The sequence below is a fragment of the Mustela erminea genome, chromosome 9 (assembly GCF_009829155.1).
Source record: "Mustela erminea isolate mMusErm1 chromosome 9, mMusErm1.Pri, whole genome shotgun sequence".
In the NCBI taxonomy this organism is placed as follows: domain Eukaryota; kingdom Metazoa; phylum Chordata; class Mammalia; order Carnivora; family Mustelidae; genus Mustela; species Mustela erminea.
The window spans coordinates 65,345,185-65,365,553 of NC_045622.1; the positions used below are offsets into that span (position 1 = coordinate 65,345,185).

Below are 20,369 nucleotides of genomic sequence, written 5' to 3' on the forward strand. Positions count from 1 at the left end.
TTTCCTCCTTTCCTTTCTTTCATAATAATGACAATTACATTTCATCAGTATGTTTGCAATTGGCACCTGGGCTATCTAGTGGATAGGTGAGGTTTTTCTCCTTCCCTCTTCCTCCTCCTGAGTAGGGCATATACCTCTCTAAATTAATAGTAGATGATAATATCCTGACATATAGTAGATGTCCACAAGATGGCAGATCTAGTGTGGAAGTTCTGATTATTTTTCAGCTAACATACATAGAAGGAAAGCCATTACTTAGGCTCTTTCTGCTTTTTTTTTCTTCACTCCTTAAGAACTAGATGAGGCTGATAAAATTTAAGGAATGACAAACCAGAATTTCAGACTCACAGACCTCAATGCCAGGAAGACTGTGAATGAGTGAAATGGGCTAGACGTGAAGGACAGGGGAATATATTTGAGATCCACAGGGCACCTTTGGTTTGGCATGAAGATGCAATAGAGCATGGAAGACTGTGGTAAACTGAAGCAAGCAAAGCCCTCTTAAAGAGGACAGCCACTGCTTAGTCTGGGGGAATATGGGTTCTCTATCTCCAGATCTTCCCATTTTTTCAAGGGAACCAGGAATATAAGTATGTGAAAACTCTTGACTTTTTAAAAAGATTTTATTTTTAAGTAATCTCTACACCCAATGGGGGGCTTGAACTCACAACCCCAAGATCAAGAGTCACATGCTCTATTGATTGAGCCAGACAGGCACCCTTTGATTTTTCATTCTTGGCAACTAAGCCAAAATTTAAGATAATACTCTGTGGGCCAACAGCGAAAGGCTATGCCAGCAGTTCATGGCCTGTGAGCTGAAAGGGTCATGGGGCTAGCTAGCTGTGGTGTCACTGGTGAGGGGAAGATGATGTTAGTGGTCCAAAAGGGAAAACCAGAGAGAGGGAAAGAGAAGGCTAGAGAAATGGGACAAATAACAATCCTGCATCCTCAGCTCCCTGTGAACTATGAAATGGATTATAATGTAGGACCCAAATGCTAAGTAAAGGACTGTTTATGTGCATGTTACTTGACTGACTTAAAATAAGATCATAAGCAAGAATAGCCCCATATGGTGATATATGTCCTAAGTGGTTTATAAATGTTCGTTTTTCAACAACGAATATTTGTTCGTTGTCCCTCTTTTGTTTTGCAAAAAACAGATTACTTCAATTTTGTGTGAAACGTATAATGTATCTATATAAATAAGAGAGCAAAGAAATTTTCTGAATACTTTTATTTTTTTGACACAAATATCTCTGTATCTCTTGGGATTTTTTTGCTGAAAAAGGAGAGCTGGTGATACATTTGTTAATGACATTTAAAAAAATGTGCTTCAGTGTATAGAGGTAATAATGTACTTTTTAGGTATGTTAATAATAAATTAAGGTTATAATGGCTGCCATGTTAGAGAAAATAATGAATAGATTAGTCTTAGTAAAATATTAGTTTTGCAAGAAGATAAGCTAGGGGTATCAAAACTGAAAAAATTAGCTTCATACATTTTACTGTATACAAGTTTTTGATAAATAACATTCAATTATAGAATGTAATACCTTACCCAGCACCTGACATATTCAATAAATGTTTGTCAAATTTTACTGCTTTTTAACACAGTAATTTTCCTCAGTAATTTCTCAGATAAAACTCGATAAAAGTAAAAAATTATAATAGATTTGTTTTGGTTCCTTATAAAAGTGTATGCTTCTAGAGAAAATAGCAGCAAGAAAAAGAAAAGTGTGTGTGTATTCTAAAAAGTGATTCTGATTCAGATTATTTAAAGATGACTACTTTGACCCTATCTGTAGTTTTAGTCCCTGCTGACAATACGCTGGCAACATCCTTGGCCTCATTCTTTTTTCTCTACTTATTTTGGCTTTACAGAGATCAGGTCTCAAGTCATGGGAATCTCCCTGGCCTTTAGCTGCTGAACTTTTCTTTCCTTCTTTTGTTCTTGCCTGGCTCAGAAGGGCATGCCAGATGATGTGTATTACGTTTCCAGAGTGAAGAAAGGATCTGGCCTGTGGAATCAATAGAGAAAGCCTTGGTCTAGGTGGTTTCTTGGTTTTCAACTCACCTATTCTCAGCCAACCAAGAAGCCTCTTTATAAATGTGTTCTGATTAGCTGTTTTAGGTCCCTGTGCTTTGCGAAGCTCCTTTCTCCCACAGAGATATTATTAGGCCATAGCCAGGCTAGAAAGGCTGTCGGAAGCTTTGGAGGTAGGAGGATAGGATCCAGAAAGGATTGCAGTAAGAAAAAGGGAATTTCATTTGGTGAACTCCATAGTCCAAAGGTAAGCTCTGAGTTGATTCCATTTAGGAACCAAGGGTGGACTTTCTTGTTTGGTTCTTCAGCCCTTTAAGTTTCCTCATCTGGGGCCAGGATATGTATCAGGAAAGAAATCAGCCTTGGTGTGTCCTCTCATTTCTTTCTCTTCTAAACTTCAGCTTCCAGGCATCGTACTGTAGTTTTGGGTGGACTCTTGGGCTCTTCTGGCTTTTTATCAGTTTTCTTTGATTCCTCATTAGAGTTGCTATCATCAGCCTTCTCCTCCTTTACTACTTTGGTTTCAATCATTTCCTTCTGCTGATTCTTGTTTGTAAAAGGAAAGTTCTTCACATACCTATACGCATAATTATAAAATTAAAGTGAGAGATTTATATGTAACACATATGGCAATAGATAACACTTTGTCATAGCCCGTATTAGCACAGTACACTGGATACCTTTGTTTCAGAGAGATTTGAACACATGCACACTCAAATACATTAATGCATCCCCACTTTAGTGGATTCATTTACATGAGACAGTAAGTTTGCAGGCCATACTTGAGGCTGACCTCATAACCCTCTCACCAAGAACAAAGAATTGAGAATCAAAACAAAACCTATGTTTTTCCTCTAGATGTCAGTCTGTCCCTTTTATCTCTTGATTTTCAAAGGGGTTGCACTGACCTGTTTGTAAAGGCTGGGTGACATGCGTGAGCTGAAATAGTAGGAAAGATTGGGTGGTGGGAGGAAAGGTGAGATGAGGGGGAAAATTTACAATATAAGAAGACTATCATTTCTGTTTTGACCAAGAAAATGCTAACAACAACCTTAGAAAAACACAAGATAGGGATGTGACATAGATTATAAGGCCAACAATGTGCCAATAAACCCACCTTTTGACGTAGCAAATTGCCAGACCAGCTGCAGCTGCAAAGAAGAGGAGTGCGAGCACTAGCAGAGCTGTGGGGACACCTGGAGGAAACAGACACATGGCCTATTGGGTCCTTCGCTTATGCATTGTTTTGTGTTGTTGTTCTTTTTTTTTTTTAATTTTTAAATTTTTTATTTACATAAAATATATTATTTGTTTCAGGGGTACAGGTCCATGATTCATCAGTCTTACACAAGTTACAGTGCTCACCATAGCACATACTCTCCCCAATGTCCATCATCCAGCCACCACATCCCTCCGCTCCAGCAACCCTCAGTTTGTTCCTGAGATTAAGGATCTCTTATGGTTTGCCTCCCTCTCTGCTTTCATTTTGTTTCATTTTTTCCCTCTTTTCCTCAATGATCCTCTGCCTTGCTTCTCAAATTCCACATAAAAATGAGATCATATAATTGTCTTTCTCTGATTGACCTATTCACTTAGCATAATACACTCTAGTTCCATTCATGTTGTTGCAAATGGCAAGATTTTAAATTTTTGATGGCTGCATAGTATTTCATTGTCTATATATGCCACATCTTCTTTATCCATTCATCTGTTGATGGACATCTAGGCTCTTTCCAAAGCTTGGCTATTGTGGACATTGCTGCTATAAACATTCGGGTGCATGTGCCCCTTCGGATCCCTACATTTGTATCTTTGGGGTAAATACCCAGTAGTGCAATTGCTGGGTCATAGAGTAGCTCTATTTTCAACTTTTTGAGGAACCTCTACACTGTTTTCCAGAGTGGCTGCACCAGCTTGCATTCCCACCAACAGTGTAGGAGGGTTCCCCTCTCTCCACATCCTTGCCAACAACTGTCGTTTCCTGACTGGATAATTTTAGCCATTCTGACTGGTGTGAGGTGGTATCTCATTGTGGTTTTGATTTGTATTTCCCTGATATTGAGTGATATTGAGCACTTTTACATACGTCTGTTGGCCATTTCAATGTCGTCTTTGGAAAAATTTCTTTTCATGTCTTCTGCCCATTTTTTGATTGGATTATTTGTTCTTTGGATGTTGAATTTGTTAAGTTCTTTGTAGATTTTGGATACTAGCCCTTTATCTGCTATGTCATTTGCAAATATCTTCTCCCATTCTGTCGGTTGTCTTTTGGTTTTGTTCTGGGTTTTTTGCTGTGCAAAAGCTTTATATCTTGATGAAGTTCCAATAGTTCATTTTTGCCCTTGCTTCCCTTGCCTTTGGTGATGTTTCTAGGAAGACATTGCTGCGGCTGAGGTCAAAGAAGTTGCTGCCTCTTCCTCAAGGATTTGAGGATTTTGATGGATTCCTGTCACACATTTAGGTCTTTCATCCATTTTGAGTCTATTTTTGTTTGTGGTATAAGGAAATGATCCAGTTTCATTCTTCTGCATGTGGTTGTCCAATTTTCCCAATACCATTTATTGAAGAGACTGTCTTTTTTCCATTGGACATTCTTTCCTGCTTTGTCAAAGATTAGTTGACCATAGAGTTGAGGGTCCATTTTTGGGCTTTCTGTTCTGTTTCATTGACCTATGTGTCTGTTTTTGTGCCAGTACCATACTCTCTTGATGATTACCACTTTGTAATAGAGCTTGAAGTCCAGGGTTATGATGCCACCAGCTTTGGTTTTGTTTTTCAACATTCCTCTGGCTATTCAGGGTCTTTTCTGGTTCTATACAAATTTTAGGATTACTTGTTCCATTTCTGTGAATAAAGTTGATGGTATTTTGATAGGGATTGCTCTAAATGTGTAGATTGCTCTAGGTAGCATAGACATTTTCACAATATCTGTTCTTCCAGTCCATGAGCATGGTATGTTTTTCCATTTCTTTGTGTTGATCTTCTAATGATTCTTTATACAGATCCAGACAACAGATAGTGCAGGAGAAAATCCTTCTCTGTGACCACAAAGGGGCTACTTAGAATGTTGGGCCCACATCTGCTTCTTTGCTTCTTGCCTATAGAAATCCTTGGCCTTGCTTCTCATCCTCTCTATATTTTATAAATTGCAATATGACGGAGTCCATTTCCTCTCTGTGACCTTGAGATGATATGTTGGAGCTAATCAAGTGTAAACCCTTCCTTTTAAATAAGACAAACTTTTAAATCATAGGCCTTTAATGTACATATTTTTAAAAGAACTTTGATGTATTAATAGATAGTGATTTATTTTTAAAAGGCTTTGAGTTTTTAAAAGTGAAGCTATTTCATGCTATGCAGCCATCAAAAGAAATAAAATCTTGCCATTTGCAATGATGAGGATGGAAGGATATTAAGGATAGAGGATATTATGCTGAGCGAAATAAGTCAATCAGAGAAAGACAATTATCATATGATCTCTCTGATATGAGGAATTGGAGAGGCAGGGTGAGGGGGTTGTGGAGGGTAGGGAAGGAAAAGGTGGAACAAGAAGGGATCAGGAGGGAGACAAACCATAAGAAACTCTTAATCTCAGGAAGCAAACTGAGGGTTGCTGGGGGGGTTAGGGGGGCTAGGGATAGGGTGGCTGGGTTATGAACACTGGGGAGGGTATGTGCTATGGTGAGTGGTGTGAAATATGTAAGCCTGATGTTTCACTGACCTGTACCCCTGGGGCAAATAATACATTATATGTGAACAAAAAAAAGTGAAGCTATTTTATACTCATGATTTTTTTGTTTAATCATTAATGTTTTTTAGAGCCCTCAAGTTCTACGACTTTATGAAAATTGAGTTTGCGTTAAGGTTTTACTTGTATTTGGCAGGTCCTGAGTGCCTACTCTGGAGACAACATGGTTTTTATGTACTGTCTGTTATACATAAACACACAAACACACACATGCAGTGCAAACATAGAAAGTTTTTACCTCCAAACCCAGTGGCCCCATTCTTGAATGCTGCTTTATTTTCGATATATGACTCAGTTTCTGTTGCTGTAGCTATAGTGCTAGTTTCCACAAAAACTTCTGTTACACAAATCAATTTTCTTTTCCGTTTAGTTGTAGTGGAAGCCCGAGCAGAAGTAGGAGCAAGAGTAGGTGTAGCAGAGTAAGGTACATCAGTAGCTGAAGCGGAGTATGCATTGTCACTGACAGTTTCTGTTGTGTATGTTGCCTCTTCACTATTGAATATGGGATCATTGGTGGTGATAATTTCTGGAAGGCATGAGTTAATCCAAATATCTGTTGGGGGAGGGAAAAATAAGGTAACAAGTAAGTATTAAAACAGTCTCCTAATTTTTATTCTTGCCTCTAGTCTTAGTCCTCTCTAATCTTCTTCCAGTGCAGCCAGAATGATCTTACAGAAATACAGATCTAATCATATCATTTCCTTCCTTAAAATTCTTCAGTGACTGCCTCTATTGCATGACCTATAACGCCCCCTGTGATCTGTCCCCTGCTGACATGGTTAGCCTTATCTGATCAGTGTGTCTTTCTTCCTACCTTCTCAGATTTTTTTTTCTGTTCTTTAATACTCTTTCTTTCATATCCAAGGCTTTGACCATGATGCTTTCTTTACCTGTAAGTCTTTTTGCCCCTTCTTTACTTAGCTCTTACTTATCCTTCAAGTCTCAGATTGAATGTCTCTTTATTAGGCAGATTTGATGACTAGATTGTGTCCCTAGGCATGTTTTTATATACCTCTTTCTACTTCCCTTGTCAAGGTTCTCATTGCACTGCTCTGTACTGGACTGATCTCATCAGGAAGCAGGAACCCTGCCTGTCTTAGTCATCATGGTATGCTTTCTGTGCCTAGCACAGAGTTCATGCTCAATCAATAATTAATGAATAAAGAAAGGATGGAGAAGCAACAGGATGGAAGGAGTAAATGACACCAAATATACACACATGACAATGTACACTTCAGGACAAAGATCTAAAAAAAAAAAAAAAAACAGATTTCTCTGCGCTCTTCAAAATAAAAAATTGTTTTAAGGAGGGGAGCAGAGGAGGGATATAGATTTGCTTTCCAATCTGTTGAAAGTGATAGAGAGGAAACAACATTTTTTGAGTCTCATATCTGAGTTGATCATGACACTTCATTTAATCATTTTATTCAACTCTCATTTTATAGGAGGAGACCAAAATTTAGTGAAACTGAATAACTTGCCCAAATTCACATAGCTGGTAAATGACAGAGCCATGTAACATCTTATAGTATGATTTTGCATCTATTTTAAATTCCTTCTTATTTCTGGCAGTAGGTAACATCAGCTGGACTGTTAGTTAAGAAGAAAAAGTTATTCCATTCATTTTTGAAAAATATAATAAATTACCAATCAAGGTCATGGATACTACTGATAAAACATTTTGACTGCACACATTCAGAATTTTATAATTTTTTTTTTTACTTTGAAAACATCTGTATTCAAACACATATCATCCTTGAGTTTTGCCTTGAACTTTTAGTTTCATTTCTTATTCTTGAGCACATGCTAAGTTTTTCCTTCAAAAAATGAAAATTTTTAATATCAGGGGAAAGAAATACTGGATACAATAGACCACATTGGGAACTGAAAGTACAGAGACATAGAGTAAAGTTTCAATTTCCAAGACAGACGTATTTTGATAAAGGTGAGAGGAAATCACTGGGGATTCACAGAGGAGATGATATGGAGGGTTAATATGTTTGTTCAACAAATATTTGTTGAGCCCCAACTATGTGCCAAACAATGTTCTAAGTGCTAAGGTCATGGTACAAAGAAGTCAGAGTCCTTACTTTTAAGAGGCCTATATGCTAATGGAAGGATATATTACCAAAAAAAAAATTAATAAAAAATTAAAAAAAAAAAGCAAGCCAGGATGTAGGTGGCTCAGTTAAGTGTCTAACTCTTGATTTTAGCTCAGGTCATGATCTCAGAGTTTTGAGATTGCTCCATGCCAGGCATGGAGCTTGCTTAGGATTCTCTCTCTCCCTTTCCTTCTGCACCATCCCTTGACCCTCTTCATCTCTCCTAAAAAGAAAAAAAAAGTCAGGAATTTTAGAGGGTGATAAATGTTAAGAAGAAATTAAAATAGGATAAAGATTAAACCAATAGGGGTGGGGAATATGAGCTGGATACTTCGACTAGGATGATGAAAGTGGAGAGGTGATACTTAAGCTGAGACCTAAATGTTAAAAAGTAGTCAGTCATTGAAGATCTAGGGCAAAAGCTTTCCAAGTAAAGAGAACAGGAAGTTCAAGAGTCCAAAGTTGAATGAACTCAGTGTGTTTGATGAATAAAAGACCACTATGACTGGAACACAGCAGTAGCTCCTCTAGAATGGAAGAGGGAATAGAACATTCCAGTCAAAGGAATAGCATGATGCAAGAATCCAGAAAATGTGGTATGAAAATGTAGTCATACCAAATAATGACAAGGAGTACAGTGTGGTTGGAGAGTAGGGTGTGTGTATGGTTGGGAGCATGAAAGACTGCAAGCAGGAGATGACTGGTAAGATAGGCTGGAGCCAGAGTTTTGAGATTCATAATTGCCATGTTAAAGCATTTGGAATGTATTTTGTAGGAGATGGAATTTTCACCTGGGTCCAAAAATCTCCCAACTAATATATAGGAGTTCTCATACATGCTCACTTTTATGTGTAAAAGGCTTCATAATTTACATCATATTCTCAAATAAGAAGTCACCCAAGGGCTGTGGAACAGAGAAGTAATGTAATTTTCAGTGGAGGCATGTGGAGGATGAAATGCAGTGGGGAGAGAGTACAGTCCAGGAACAAGAAAGGAGATTATTGCAATTGCAAAGAACTAGAGGAATCTAGAAGTACCTGGAATCCTAAAACTTAGATCTTAGAGATCTCCTAGGAAAGAGTGATTTTGAACTCTGGCTACACGTTGGAATCATCTGTGGAGCTTTTAAAAAACACTGATGCCCAGAACACCCAACCTGGGCCTGGTATGTTATTGATGTATAGTCATGGAAGGAGCTATGCGGAAGTAGTATGACTCAAGGTTTAAAGCCTGGCTCTTTCCCTTATTGACTATGAACGTAGCAAAATACATGCTAAGCATCAGTTATTTCTCCTGGGAAATATAAATGATACATTTGTGTCATTTCACTGAGGATTAATGAGATAATAAATGTGTGGGGCTTAGCATAATGTATGGGCATGATAGATAGGCTCTATCTAAGAATTTGTTTCCTTTGCCTCTCTGTTTATTAAATGTAGCCCAGAGAGCCCCAGTGTGAGGGAGCAATAGCAGTCTGATCCTGTGATCCCTACTGGGTTGAGGGCACACCTAGAAGTGTTAGGACCTAGCTCTCCTTCCCCTCCAAACTATGAATATAATTTTTTAAAATATGCCAAGTACTCTGACATTAAACACAGAGGGTGGTTGGACTCCAAGAGGAAAGATAGGAGTAAGGGGTATGGGAAGGCTTCTTGAAGAGGCTGGCATTTGAAAATTGAGTAGAGTAGCAGTTAGCTAAGTGGGGAGGAAGATAGGCATTGTGGCAGAGGAACAGCATGAAGCAGATGGTGCATGCCGAACTGTCAAGGCACTTCGGTCTGGTCTCCCAAAGAGAGCAATTAAAAAAGACAATTAGGATAAGGTGTTAGGGTCAGGTTTAGGGTTATTTTAATCCTCAGACCTCACAAGATAGCTATAAAAAAAAAGGTTACAAAAACAAAGAAACATAGGGTAAGTTTAGGAGTAGAGTTTGGATAAGGGTTAGGTTAACTCTGACCCTCACAAAGATGGCAAACAGAAGCAGGTGAGCCCAATTTATTTGAAAATGATAATATAACCACATAGATTTGTGAATTTTTCTAGTCACATTTGCACATAGTTGTTTGCTTGTTTTTGTTTTTGTTTTTGCACATAGTTTTTTCGACAATACGCTGTTAGAGGGCTATCTTCTGGAGATTGAAAGAAATGCAAAGAAATATCAAATTTCATTCAATAGGTTCATTATTCCTAATAATATTTGTTTTATAATTTTGGAACTATTATAGGACAAGAAAGTATATTACTGTTATTTATTGGGAACTAAGATCTGTGTAAGAGAAAAAAGATGCAGGTGTAAAACAAACTAAGAAAAATTTGAATTGTTAAATTTGAGTTGGAAATATCAATACAAATTCATGATTTTAGATATATGTATGTATGTGTAAATATATGGATAGCTATTCACTAAAAATACTGAGAAGCAATGAAAACTCTTTTGGTAATGAGAATTACTTGAATTCAGATCTTGGTTTCTACTTAACATTTTCCATTACAAAGAACCTGGGCTTCTTGGAGAAATAAATGGCTGATTCCACCAGGGGCAGAGAAAGTACAAAGTAAGTCTGGGACATGCTATTATTATGTTAGAAAGAAATCGCTCCAATACTAATGGAATAAAGGGCACAAAGGTCACCTGGGGGGGGCTCCTACTCATCAAATTTGAGACAATTTGAGCATCAGAAAGAATAGAAGGATAATAATTATAAAGTTGATAACATGTTGAACACACAAAATAAGTAAAATGTCATGTGTCCATAGTAGTATAAGGAGGAGGGAAGTGTGCGTGTGTGTGTGTGTGTGTGTGTGTGTGTGAGTCAGAAAGAGAGAGAGAGAGAGAGAGAGAGAGAGAGAGAGAAATTCTTCTTTATCAAAGAATGCTGGCTAACAAATGCAGAAGGAAGATTTAGAAAGTCACCATCTTGTGGCCCTACATATAATAACTGATTCTAGGAATAATTACCAATGGCTGCTTAAACTACTAGGTACAAGATGGTTGGGGTCAGAATATTTGCATGGTGCCAAAATACCACAGTGTAGATTACCTACTCATTGCAAGGGGGAAAAACATATCTTTATGACTTCATTTAGAAAGGTCTAGCATCTTATTGAAATGATCAAAGTTAGCACATTAGTAATGGGACATACTGGTATTAAGTGACTTTTGTTGAGAAGTGATCTAAAGTACACAGTATCATCTATGAAGTCTTTTAAAAAAATTATTATCAGTTAGCTACTATATAGTACATCATTACTTTTTGATGTAGTCTTTTTGCCAAAAATATTGAACAAGAGTTGAATCAAGCCTCCAGATCTAACTTCAATTATACAGGAAATATAGGGGATGGAAGTACAAGTTAAATGAAACCATGAGGAAACACTCAAATCCAAGTCCTCTTCCTGTGACCCCATTTTGTGACGTCCAGAGGACTGGGTATCATATCATCACTGACAGGTAGGAGGAAGAAAGAAAGAAAGTTAAAACCCTAGGTCATTTGTCAGGCATGAGCTGGCTATGAGTGATACAGGCATGTGAACCACCAATTCCCCAGCCAGAAGTGGTGGGCAGAAGAGGCAGAGAAGAGGATAATGGTGAAGCAAATGTTGGAAGAAGCTTTATGTTCCAGTCTTGACCCTGCCACCAACTGAACCAGCCAGATCTCCAGTCTGAGCTATCATTTCATACATGAAATGAGGAAAGTGGACAAAGTATCTTTGGAGTCCCTTTCTAGATCAAAGCCTCCTGATTCAGAGAACCTGCTTGGACCCTTTGTTGCCTTTGTGCAACATAATTTTGCTAGTGCACATAAGATCTCTTGGATCTTAGAGTATGACTTTGGAATCTATCCTTGTATGTGACCACTTAGCTGTCTGACCTTTAGAAGGTCAGATTTATGAGTAGGTGTGAAGGGTAATAAATCAGCAGAGGTTCTTATGATAAACTGAGAACAAGTATTTAGTGAAGGAAAAACTTTCTGAGATGTTCCTTAGGTAGAGCACTTGGGTTAAAATGGTTGTGGTTTCCAAGCAAGGTTAAAAGAACAACTGTGTGACCAAGAGCAAACCAATTCTATTTTCTAGCTTTAACTCCTTCCTTCATAAAATGATCTTAATCCTTGAAGATGTCAGGTGTACCATCTGAATTTCTTCTCTAAAAAAAAAAGAAGGTTAAAAGAAAGAGCATGGTTTGAGAGTTAGATCTCTGTTAAAATCTTCGTAGTAGTGAGAACTTAGACAGATGTACTTATGTCCTCTGAGCTTAATTTCCCCCTCTACAAAATGGGGGTGACAAAGTGTACTCTAGAGAAAGATTGTCAAGTTTCAGTGTGATAACTCAATACATTGCTTTGTCTAGAGTGGGTATTTCCTTACCTTATAAGATGGAGGGCCGTGGGTAATGGAGCCTCCTGAAATACCCTCTCCCTATATTGCCATTTAGTAATACTTTCCCTAACTTTTTCCTCTGAGGGGCACATGGCCACCTCTAGGTTGGTCACCGAGGCGTTCTTGGGAGTATTAAATGACCATCACCATGATTTCTTCAGTGCTGTTCAGGGTTACTCTTCTTAAGACGGATCATAGAGCTAGAGAAAACATTCAGAGGCTGTAGATTTGACTTACCAGATGAGTTGTAACAGTAGGCCAAAAACTTTTTGCTGACTGAATTTCTCCAAATCAGGACACCTGTCCCATTCTTCCCACACTTGGGGTTTGGCAGAATCCGAGGGATGACCAAAAACTTATCTGCAACCCATCCATAGCTATAAGAAAATACACATTATTTGAATGGATACATTTATTTCTATTGCTCAAGAACACAGTGCTCAAAGAGCTCCAGCAGTATTTATGAATCTAGTTGTTTCTCACCTGCAAGTCTCAAAGCCAAACCTCCATGCTGCTTCAACCTGGTCTTTACTGGCCAAAGTTAGTCCCATCAGCCTACAGGCCTCCTGGGCTTCTGCAAAATTCAGCTGCTGGGCTGCCCTTTTGTTCACAAGGGTGACCCCCATAATTCTGCATGGCCCTGAGGTGGAAAGTTCTGGAAAGGAATCACAGAAACCCTTAATTTGCTGCTGTCCTTGTTCCCAGCCTTTAGGCTCTTCTTCCTAGTAGAGCATTATTGTCTTGATACAGCAATGAAGCCCTTGTGGCTGAGACTGAAGTTCAGAAATAATGGAACATAAGCCAGGCATTTCCCACAAGGTAAATACTTCTGGGTTAGCGGGTGCTTGCTCTTGTCCAAGCTATACCTCTCATCAGTTTGGAGTCTATCATGCCCCACTGCATAGTTGCCTTGTTCCTTATGTGGAGGCTTTGGCTACCAGTTCCTGGGGTTAGGTTTAGGTGATGCAGTTGTGGCAAACCATTTTGGAGTCTATAAAAAAAAAAGGTTTGAGACTTTGAGAAAGATAGAATTCGGGGCTCTGGTTAATAGAATAATTAACAATACTCCAAACCAATGTGGCTTGGGAATACCACTATTTCTGAGATGGGCTGAAAAATTTTGCACTTGGTATAACAGAATGTGAGCCTTCTCAGTCCCAGGTCTTCTCTGACCATTGGGGGGCAGGCTTACTCTGAAGTTCCTGGAGGAACTGGGCAGTAAACCTTGCATGGTGAGGAACCTAAATTAAGAAAGTTGAGTTTTAGAGTTAGACTTGTATTTAAATCTGGCCTATGTCAGAGCCTTGCTGGCTCTGTGATCTTAGGCTAGTTACTTCATCTCTTTGAGCCTCAGTTTCCTTATTTATAAAATTGAGAAAGTAACTATCTATTTTATAGGGTAATGAGAGTTGAAAGAGTTCATTCAAATAAAAATGTTTAGCATAGTGCCTGCTGCATAGTAGATGCTCAGCAAATCATAAATATATCATTATATTCTCTTCAAAGCTTTTTGGTTTTAGTCAGCTTATGAATGATCTCCCTGGGGAAGCTGAAGCAGTTGAACAGATATGTTGTAAATATATTTTACTCAAAAGTTAATGAATCCAAGAAATCTTTTGATCCCCTTTCTTGATTCTGGGATTTATAGACCTGTATAAAATTGCAAAGTTGTATCACATTCAGGTACATTATTCCTATCGGGCTTTATCCACAAGAGTCCGTAAGAGGACGTTACAATCTTCTAAGAAGTTGCTTGTACACAGATCTGTGCATTGGAAGCCCAGTTAAATGATTTGACCACTTTCTAGGTTAGTATGTAAAGTTTCTTCTTGCAAATGTTAAAGGAACATTTCTAAGTCTTCCACTGACCTTGCAATGCTCTGGACCAGGAGGCTGGAAGAGGGGATATGTATACTATGTATAATAATTACAGATGGCTTTATTTGCTTCCAGACCTTGCTCTCACCAAAAGAGACACTAGAGTGCCAATACCCCATATTAGTGTTTGTGACAAAACAGCCTCTTATGACTATGCACTAACACAAATACCTATACCAATACTGGTATTAATACTAATGCTAGTATTAATTCTAACATCTATCATCTGTTTATGTTGCTCTGTGCCAAACCCTGTGTCCTTTAATAGAAAGTGGAAGCTCAGGAAGATTAAATAACTTTCCCAAGGCCAAGGATATACACCAAAGACATAGGACAGATTGGGAGCACAAACCCAATTATGACTGACCCTAAAACTGCAGTTCTTAACTAGGACACTATTCTGTTTCCTGCTGTATTATAGGGGAGATGAACACACACCCACACCCACACCTACACACTATACAACTAGAACTGGACTCTCCAAACACACATTTTCCCTAGAATTTGGCTTATTTAGTCCACGAGCTTTTTGAGCCATGCTCAAATCCCATGGCTGCAAAGAAGGTTTATTAATTACACTATCAAGTGGTCTTGATACTTTTTCATCAAAACTTATTTTTACCTTAAAGTTATCATTTAGAGTAATGATAGACCTATTCTGGGCAATAGACCTAGCCTTGATTATTTTGTCTGTTATTAATTGGCTCTGGGACTTTGGGCAAGGTAGTATTCTCATCTATAAATGGAGATGGTCATATCTTCTTCACAGAATTTTTGTCAGAATAGATAACTTGTACCTAGCAGGGTCTCCATCATAGGTAGTCAACAAATAGCAGTCATTTTTATGCTTTCCTATTTCATTTAAAGACAAAAAGAAGGAGCTGGAATCCAAGAGCTACTCCACTAATCTCTTCCTTAAGATATAAAAAATATATATTTTATTTATTTGACAGAGAGATAGAGAGAGAGCACAAGTAGGCAGAGTGGCAGGCAGAGGGAGAGGGAGAAGCAGGCTCTCTGCTGAGCAGGGAGCCTAATGTGGGGCTTGATCCCGGAACTATGGAATCATGACCTGAGCCAAAGGCAACTGCTTAGCTGACTGAGCCACCCAGGCACCCCTCCTTAAAATTTTATTTTTCCCTTAAAATTTTTTTAGGAAACAGCAGGCATAATAGAAATACCCTATGCTTAGGATCGGACAGGGCTGAATTCAAACCCAAGCTTTATTATTTACCATCTATATGGCATTAGGCAAGTCACTTGGCCTTACTTGAGCCTGTTTCTTCATCTATAAAAGTCTTCTTAGAAGATTAAGTGAAATTTTATATATTACATATATAAAAATTATATGTAATATAAAATAGTTTAATTTCCTTAGGAAATTTTTGCCATCATCAAAGATGGTCTAAAGAATGCGATGGTTTGGGGAGGGTATGTGCTATGGTGAGGGCTGTGAAATGTGTAAACCTGATGATTCACAGACCTGTACCCCTGGGGCAAGTAATACATTATATGTTAATAAAAATAATTTAAAAAAAGAATGCAGTGGAATCATTGTCATAGAACAATTTTGAGTTCTACTTAAACTTAAAGTTTGAGTAATGGCAGCATTGTGGGAAAAAGTGAATAATATCTCCAGAGGAATTTCAAAGAGGACAAAACTAACTTGAAAATAACAGTTCTGGTATTTGAAAACAATCAATTATATAGCTGTAACCTCTCATAAAATTAAATACAGCAATAAATGAAGCAACTCAGGATATCTGATTCCAAAATATTTTATATCACAGAGCATCTTCCAGCATAGGAACACACAATTTTCCTTTTAAAGTGCTCAAATTTTCATTTGCCTAGAGCTGTAATTGAGTGATTTGTGGTTACAATTTTTTTGCCTACATTGCACATGAGGTTACTGGTTGAGCATTTCAAAAGCCCAGAAACCACTTGAAGTCATTCCTTTGGTAGGGAGCTAATGACTAATTTTCAAACCTACATTTTCACAGGTTTTTTTTTTTTCCAGTTAATTGGCTATTTATTTCATATTAAAAACATATATGCAGTATAGTAAAATTGTAATTAAAATAATTGTGCTGGGCAATTATTGCTGACACTTCCAAAAATATAAAACAGGTCAATATTTAGCGCAAGTTGGCCATTTTCCCCAAGCTTAAAATTCATTATAATCATGGTTTGTTTCTGCAGTGAAACACTTTTAAAAACAAATGATCTTTCCTCAATGTTTTGATTCAAGATATTCCCATTAAAAAAAGTCCATAACCAAAAATGAAAGTCAAGATAACATAAAGAAAGGTAAATGTGAATCCTTTTGGTGAAGCCAACAATATGATGAAAACATTTCTGGCAGAGCAATCCTACCAACTAGATCTTCTGTTGACATTGAGGATAACCCCTACTCCCAGCATTCCACACTTAAGAATTTGGTAGGCTTAGGACAATTTGCAAGATCTTGCCTTGCCTCAGGTTGAAAATCTGGTAAGAAACGTACCTTCTATACGGAGAGATGTGACCAGGATCCTTGTGGTCCAGATGGAGGCGAGAAGCAACACCAGGCTGAAGCATTTGGCCATTATGCCAACCCTTTCTGAGCCAGAGAAACACCCTGGATGGTCAGTGGCTGTAATGGAAGCAGACAATCACCAGTCTGGATGGAGACTTCTGGAAATATGTTGGAGCCCCACTGTTCCACTTCATAACTGAGACATCCGGATTTCCCTGCTTTCAAGCTTCTGACTTGGTCACTGGGGGAAATGAGTGACGTCCCTTAAATGCCCAGGCTGTACTTTGTGGATTGCTTTCTGGAAAATTTAGCTAATGCTGACTCAGAAAACAGACAAATGAGGAAGGCAGATAGCACAGCATGAACTGCTGGAGGTTTCCCCAATTCCCATATTCCCTGCCACCTCCCACTTCCCTCACCAACTCATTCTCACACAATTCATTGTTATTACCTGTGGAGCCTATTCATTTATGTACTCCTAGGAGTGTCCATCTCTAAAGGAGATTGAGCATGGGTTGTGTTTCCTTTCTTCCCACAGTCAGTGATTTTTTTTTCTCCTCCAGCTGCTTATCTTTGTGATCTGGGGAGGAATGATGCCAAGGCTCATGAAAGCAAATGCCCATTTAAATACTGAGTGCAGGGTGTTTATGCCTCCCTTTTCTTTTATGCACTTGAAATTTCTACACCACTCTCACTGATTCTTTCTTCAAAAAATAAGACATACAGTTCATATTTAGAAAACACAGCTGGGGGACAATTCATGAAATTTTAGTCATTTTTCATTTTACAAAAGGGTTTTTGACTTTAATAGTAATCACCACAGGGGTCCTTTATATGATAACTTTCTCCTTAAAAATTCTCTTGTGTTCTGATAGACCAAAATTCAGTTTAGATTTCCCCTTTCTTCTTTGATGAATGTGAGGTTTATCTGTACTATATATGAGCAGACTGCACTCTCTTTCCCAGCTGGATATCCAGTGGTTTGTCTGCTATGGTAGTTTTGGAATTCTGGCTTGTGAATAATGCTTTGAACAATGGCTTATGAGTTTTTTCCAAAATGAAAGTCGTTTATAGGAATAGTATATGGACAACAATTCCTTTTCTGTACAAGTGGTATCAGTCATAAAATTAGATATCTGTACAGAAAATACTCATAATGAAAGAAGAAATTTGCTCTGTACTTAGGTAACTCGCAAGAGACCAGGGGACAACTCTTAAGTATCTCTACTATTTAAATATCTGTAGACCTCATTACTTGGGTGAGCACAACCTGCAGGCTACAAGTACCTCAGAAACGTATGTGATTTATCACCATGGAACCAGGTAGACAAGAAGGCAGGAATCATGTCTTATCATTTACCTTAAAGCCTAACACCATGCATGAAAGAAAGTTAGCCTTCAAGCATTTGCTAAAGCATTTCTAAAAGAAAGAAGAAAGGAAGACAGGAAGGGAAAAATGAATCATGGAAGGCAAGGACCCAAATTCTGGAAACAAATTTCTAGAAGAGAAATTATTAGATAAAGGGAGTCTGCATGATGGTGCTGGTGCTTAATATTGAGTTTCTGGAAGAGGAAAGAATCTTATTCCATCTGTTTCAATTTTCTAATTCTTCTTGCTTGTTTTGGTAGGTTATTTTTTGGATATCTATATTGAAAGAAGTTAAGCCACCATTGGAATGTGACTGAGAATGCTTGACAGGAATTGTTGCCTCTGTGTTAAATGTGAATATTCTCAATCTTCAGTTGTAGGCCTCTCACTCCAGGCAAGTCTCCGAAGAGTTAGTCACCAGGAGCTAAAAGCTAAACTGGAGAGCTATACAGAAAATATTGCCAGCTAATTTCTCTTCACTGTTTAGAGAAACGGTGTTTAAGATATGGAAAACAAGACAAAACAAAACAAAACCCAGCAGCACTATCCACTTCTGAAGTGACAGCTTATGCTTAATGTCCATTGAAGAGGGCATGTGGTGTAATGGGCACTGGGTATTACAAAAGACTGATGTATCACTGACCTCTACCTCTGAAACTAATAGTATGCCATGTTAACTAATTGAATTTAAATTTAGAAAAAGAAAAAAGTAAAGTAGCGATCTGCCCTAAAAAAAAAAAAATAAATAAAATGATAGCTCATGGTATAATCAAGGAGAATCAACAATTAAAGAAAAAATTTGTAGAATTAGAAGGGAAATTTGAAAAATTATAACAGCAATCAAGTTGCAAAGGAGAGTAGGAAACAGAATATCCAGACCCATTTTCTTTTTTAATCTGTTTTTAAAATTCCACTATAATATACAGTGTTATATTAGTTTTAGATACACAATATAGCGATTCAACACTTCCATGCATTACTTAATGCTCATCACGATAAATGTACCTCTTAATCTTCATTATGTATTTCACCCATTCTCTACCCACCTCTCCTGTAATAATCATCAGTTTGTTCTCTATATTTCAGAGTCTGGTTTTTTAAAAATCTTTTTTTGTTGTTGTTGTTCATTTGTTTTGCTTCTCAAATTAGACATGAGTGAAATCATATGGTGTCTTTCTCTGGTTGACTTATTTCACTTCGCATTATACCCTTTAGATCCATCCATTTTGTTGCAAATGATAAGATTTTGTTCCTTTTTATGGTTGAATGATACACCATATCATCTTTATCTATTCATCTATTGATGGACACTTGGGCTGCTTCCATAATTTGGCTATTGTAAATAATGTAGCAAACATAGATGTGCTTTTATCCTTTTGAATTAGGGTTTTTGTATTCTTTGGGTAAATCCACTACTGTAATTACTGAATTATAGGGTAGTTCTGTTTTTAATTTTTTGAGGAATCTCTATACTGCTTTCCGGAGTGGCTGTACCAGTTTGCATTCCCACCAGCAGTGCGGGGGAGGGGGGGGTTCTCCCCCCACCCACACCCTCACCAACACTTGTTTCTTGTGTTTTTGATTTTAGGCATTCTGACAGATGCGAGGTGATACCTCATTGCCGTTTGATTTGCATTTCCCTGAAGATGAGTGATGTTGAGCATCTTTTCATGGGTCTGTTGGCTATCTTCGTGATGTGGGAAACAGAAGCAGAAGAAGAATTATTAAATTTCCTTACCCACTGACAAGCCCTTAAAACAGGCAGAGTGACATTCCTCTAGAGACTCAACTGCCTCCACCTTAACACTTTGCTAAGGGCAAAGGGCAATCGTAGCCTGATGGACCCCTACCCCCAACCAGGATCCTGTAAATCTACTTCAACAATTCCTTTGGAAACTATCTCTAAACCTTCCAAAATGCGGTTAACAGTCATTCCCAAGCATATGGCCCACTGATATACATTTAAAGGTCTCACCACAAAGGTTTTATTACCATTAATGAATAACCTTTTCCCCAACAATAGCTAGCCCCTCAAGGTCCTGGAAACCTTGCTTCCAAAATTCCTTAGAGACTTAGGCCATCCCTGACCCCCTCCCAACTTGCAAGCATATAATAGACCATTCCTCACAGCCCCAGGGCAGCAGCAATTCCTGTGCACAGGTCCTGTCCCCGTGCTTTAATAAACCATCATTTTGCACAAAGATGTCTCAAGAATTCTTTCTTGGTCATCGGCTCAGGACCTCACCACACCGAACCTCACTTATATTCTAAGACTTCTTCATCATTTGTATGTCTTCTTTGGAGAAATATCTGTTTATGTCTTCTGTCCA

The 20,369-nt window shown here is 38.1% G+C and overlaps 1 protein-coding gene across 1 annotated transcript; it reads right to left on the reverse strand.

Moving 5' to 3' along the window:
* Positions 1-1,217: 1,217 nt before the first annotated feature.
* On the reverse strand, positions 1,218-17,219 carry LYVE1 (lymphatic vessel endothelial hyaluronan receptor 1). The gene is made up of 7 exons (XM_032359493.1): positions 17,122-17,219; positions 16,659-16,787; positions 12,758-12,929; positions 12,512-12,651; positions 6,031-6,345; positions 3,162-3,240; positions 1,218-2,621 (listed from the first exon to the last, which is right to left on the reverse strand). Exons 2-7 carry the CDS (start codon positions 16,738-16,740, stop codon positions 2,435-2,437), a joined length of 975 nt encoding a protein of 324 aa, XP_032215384.1. The 5' UTR covers positions 16,741-16,787; positions 17,122-17,219; the 3' UTR covers positions 1,218-2,434.
* Positions 17,220-20,369: the final 3,150 nt, after the last annotated feature.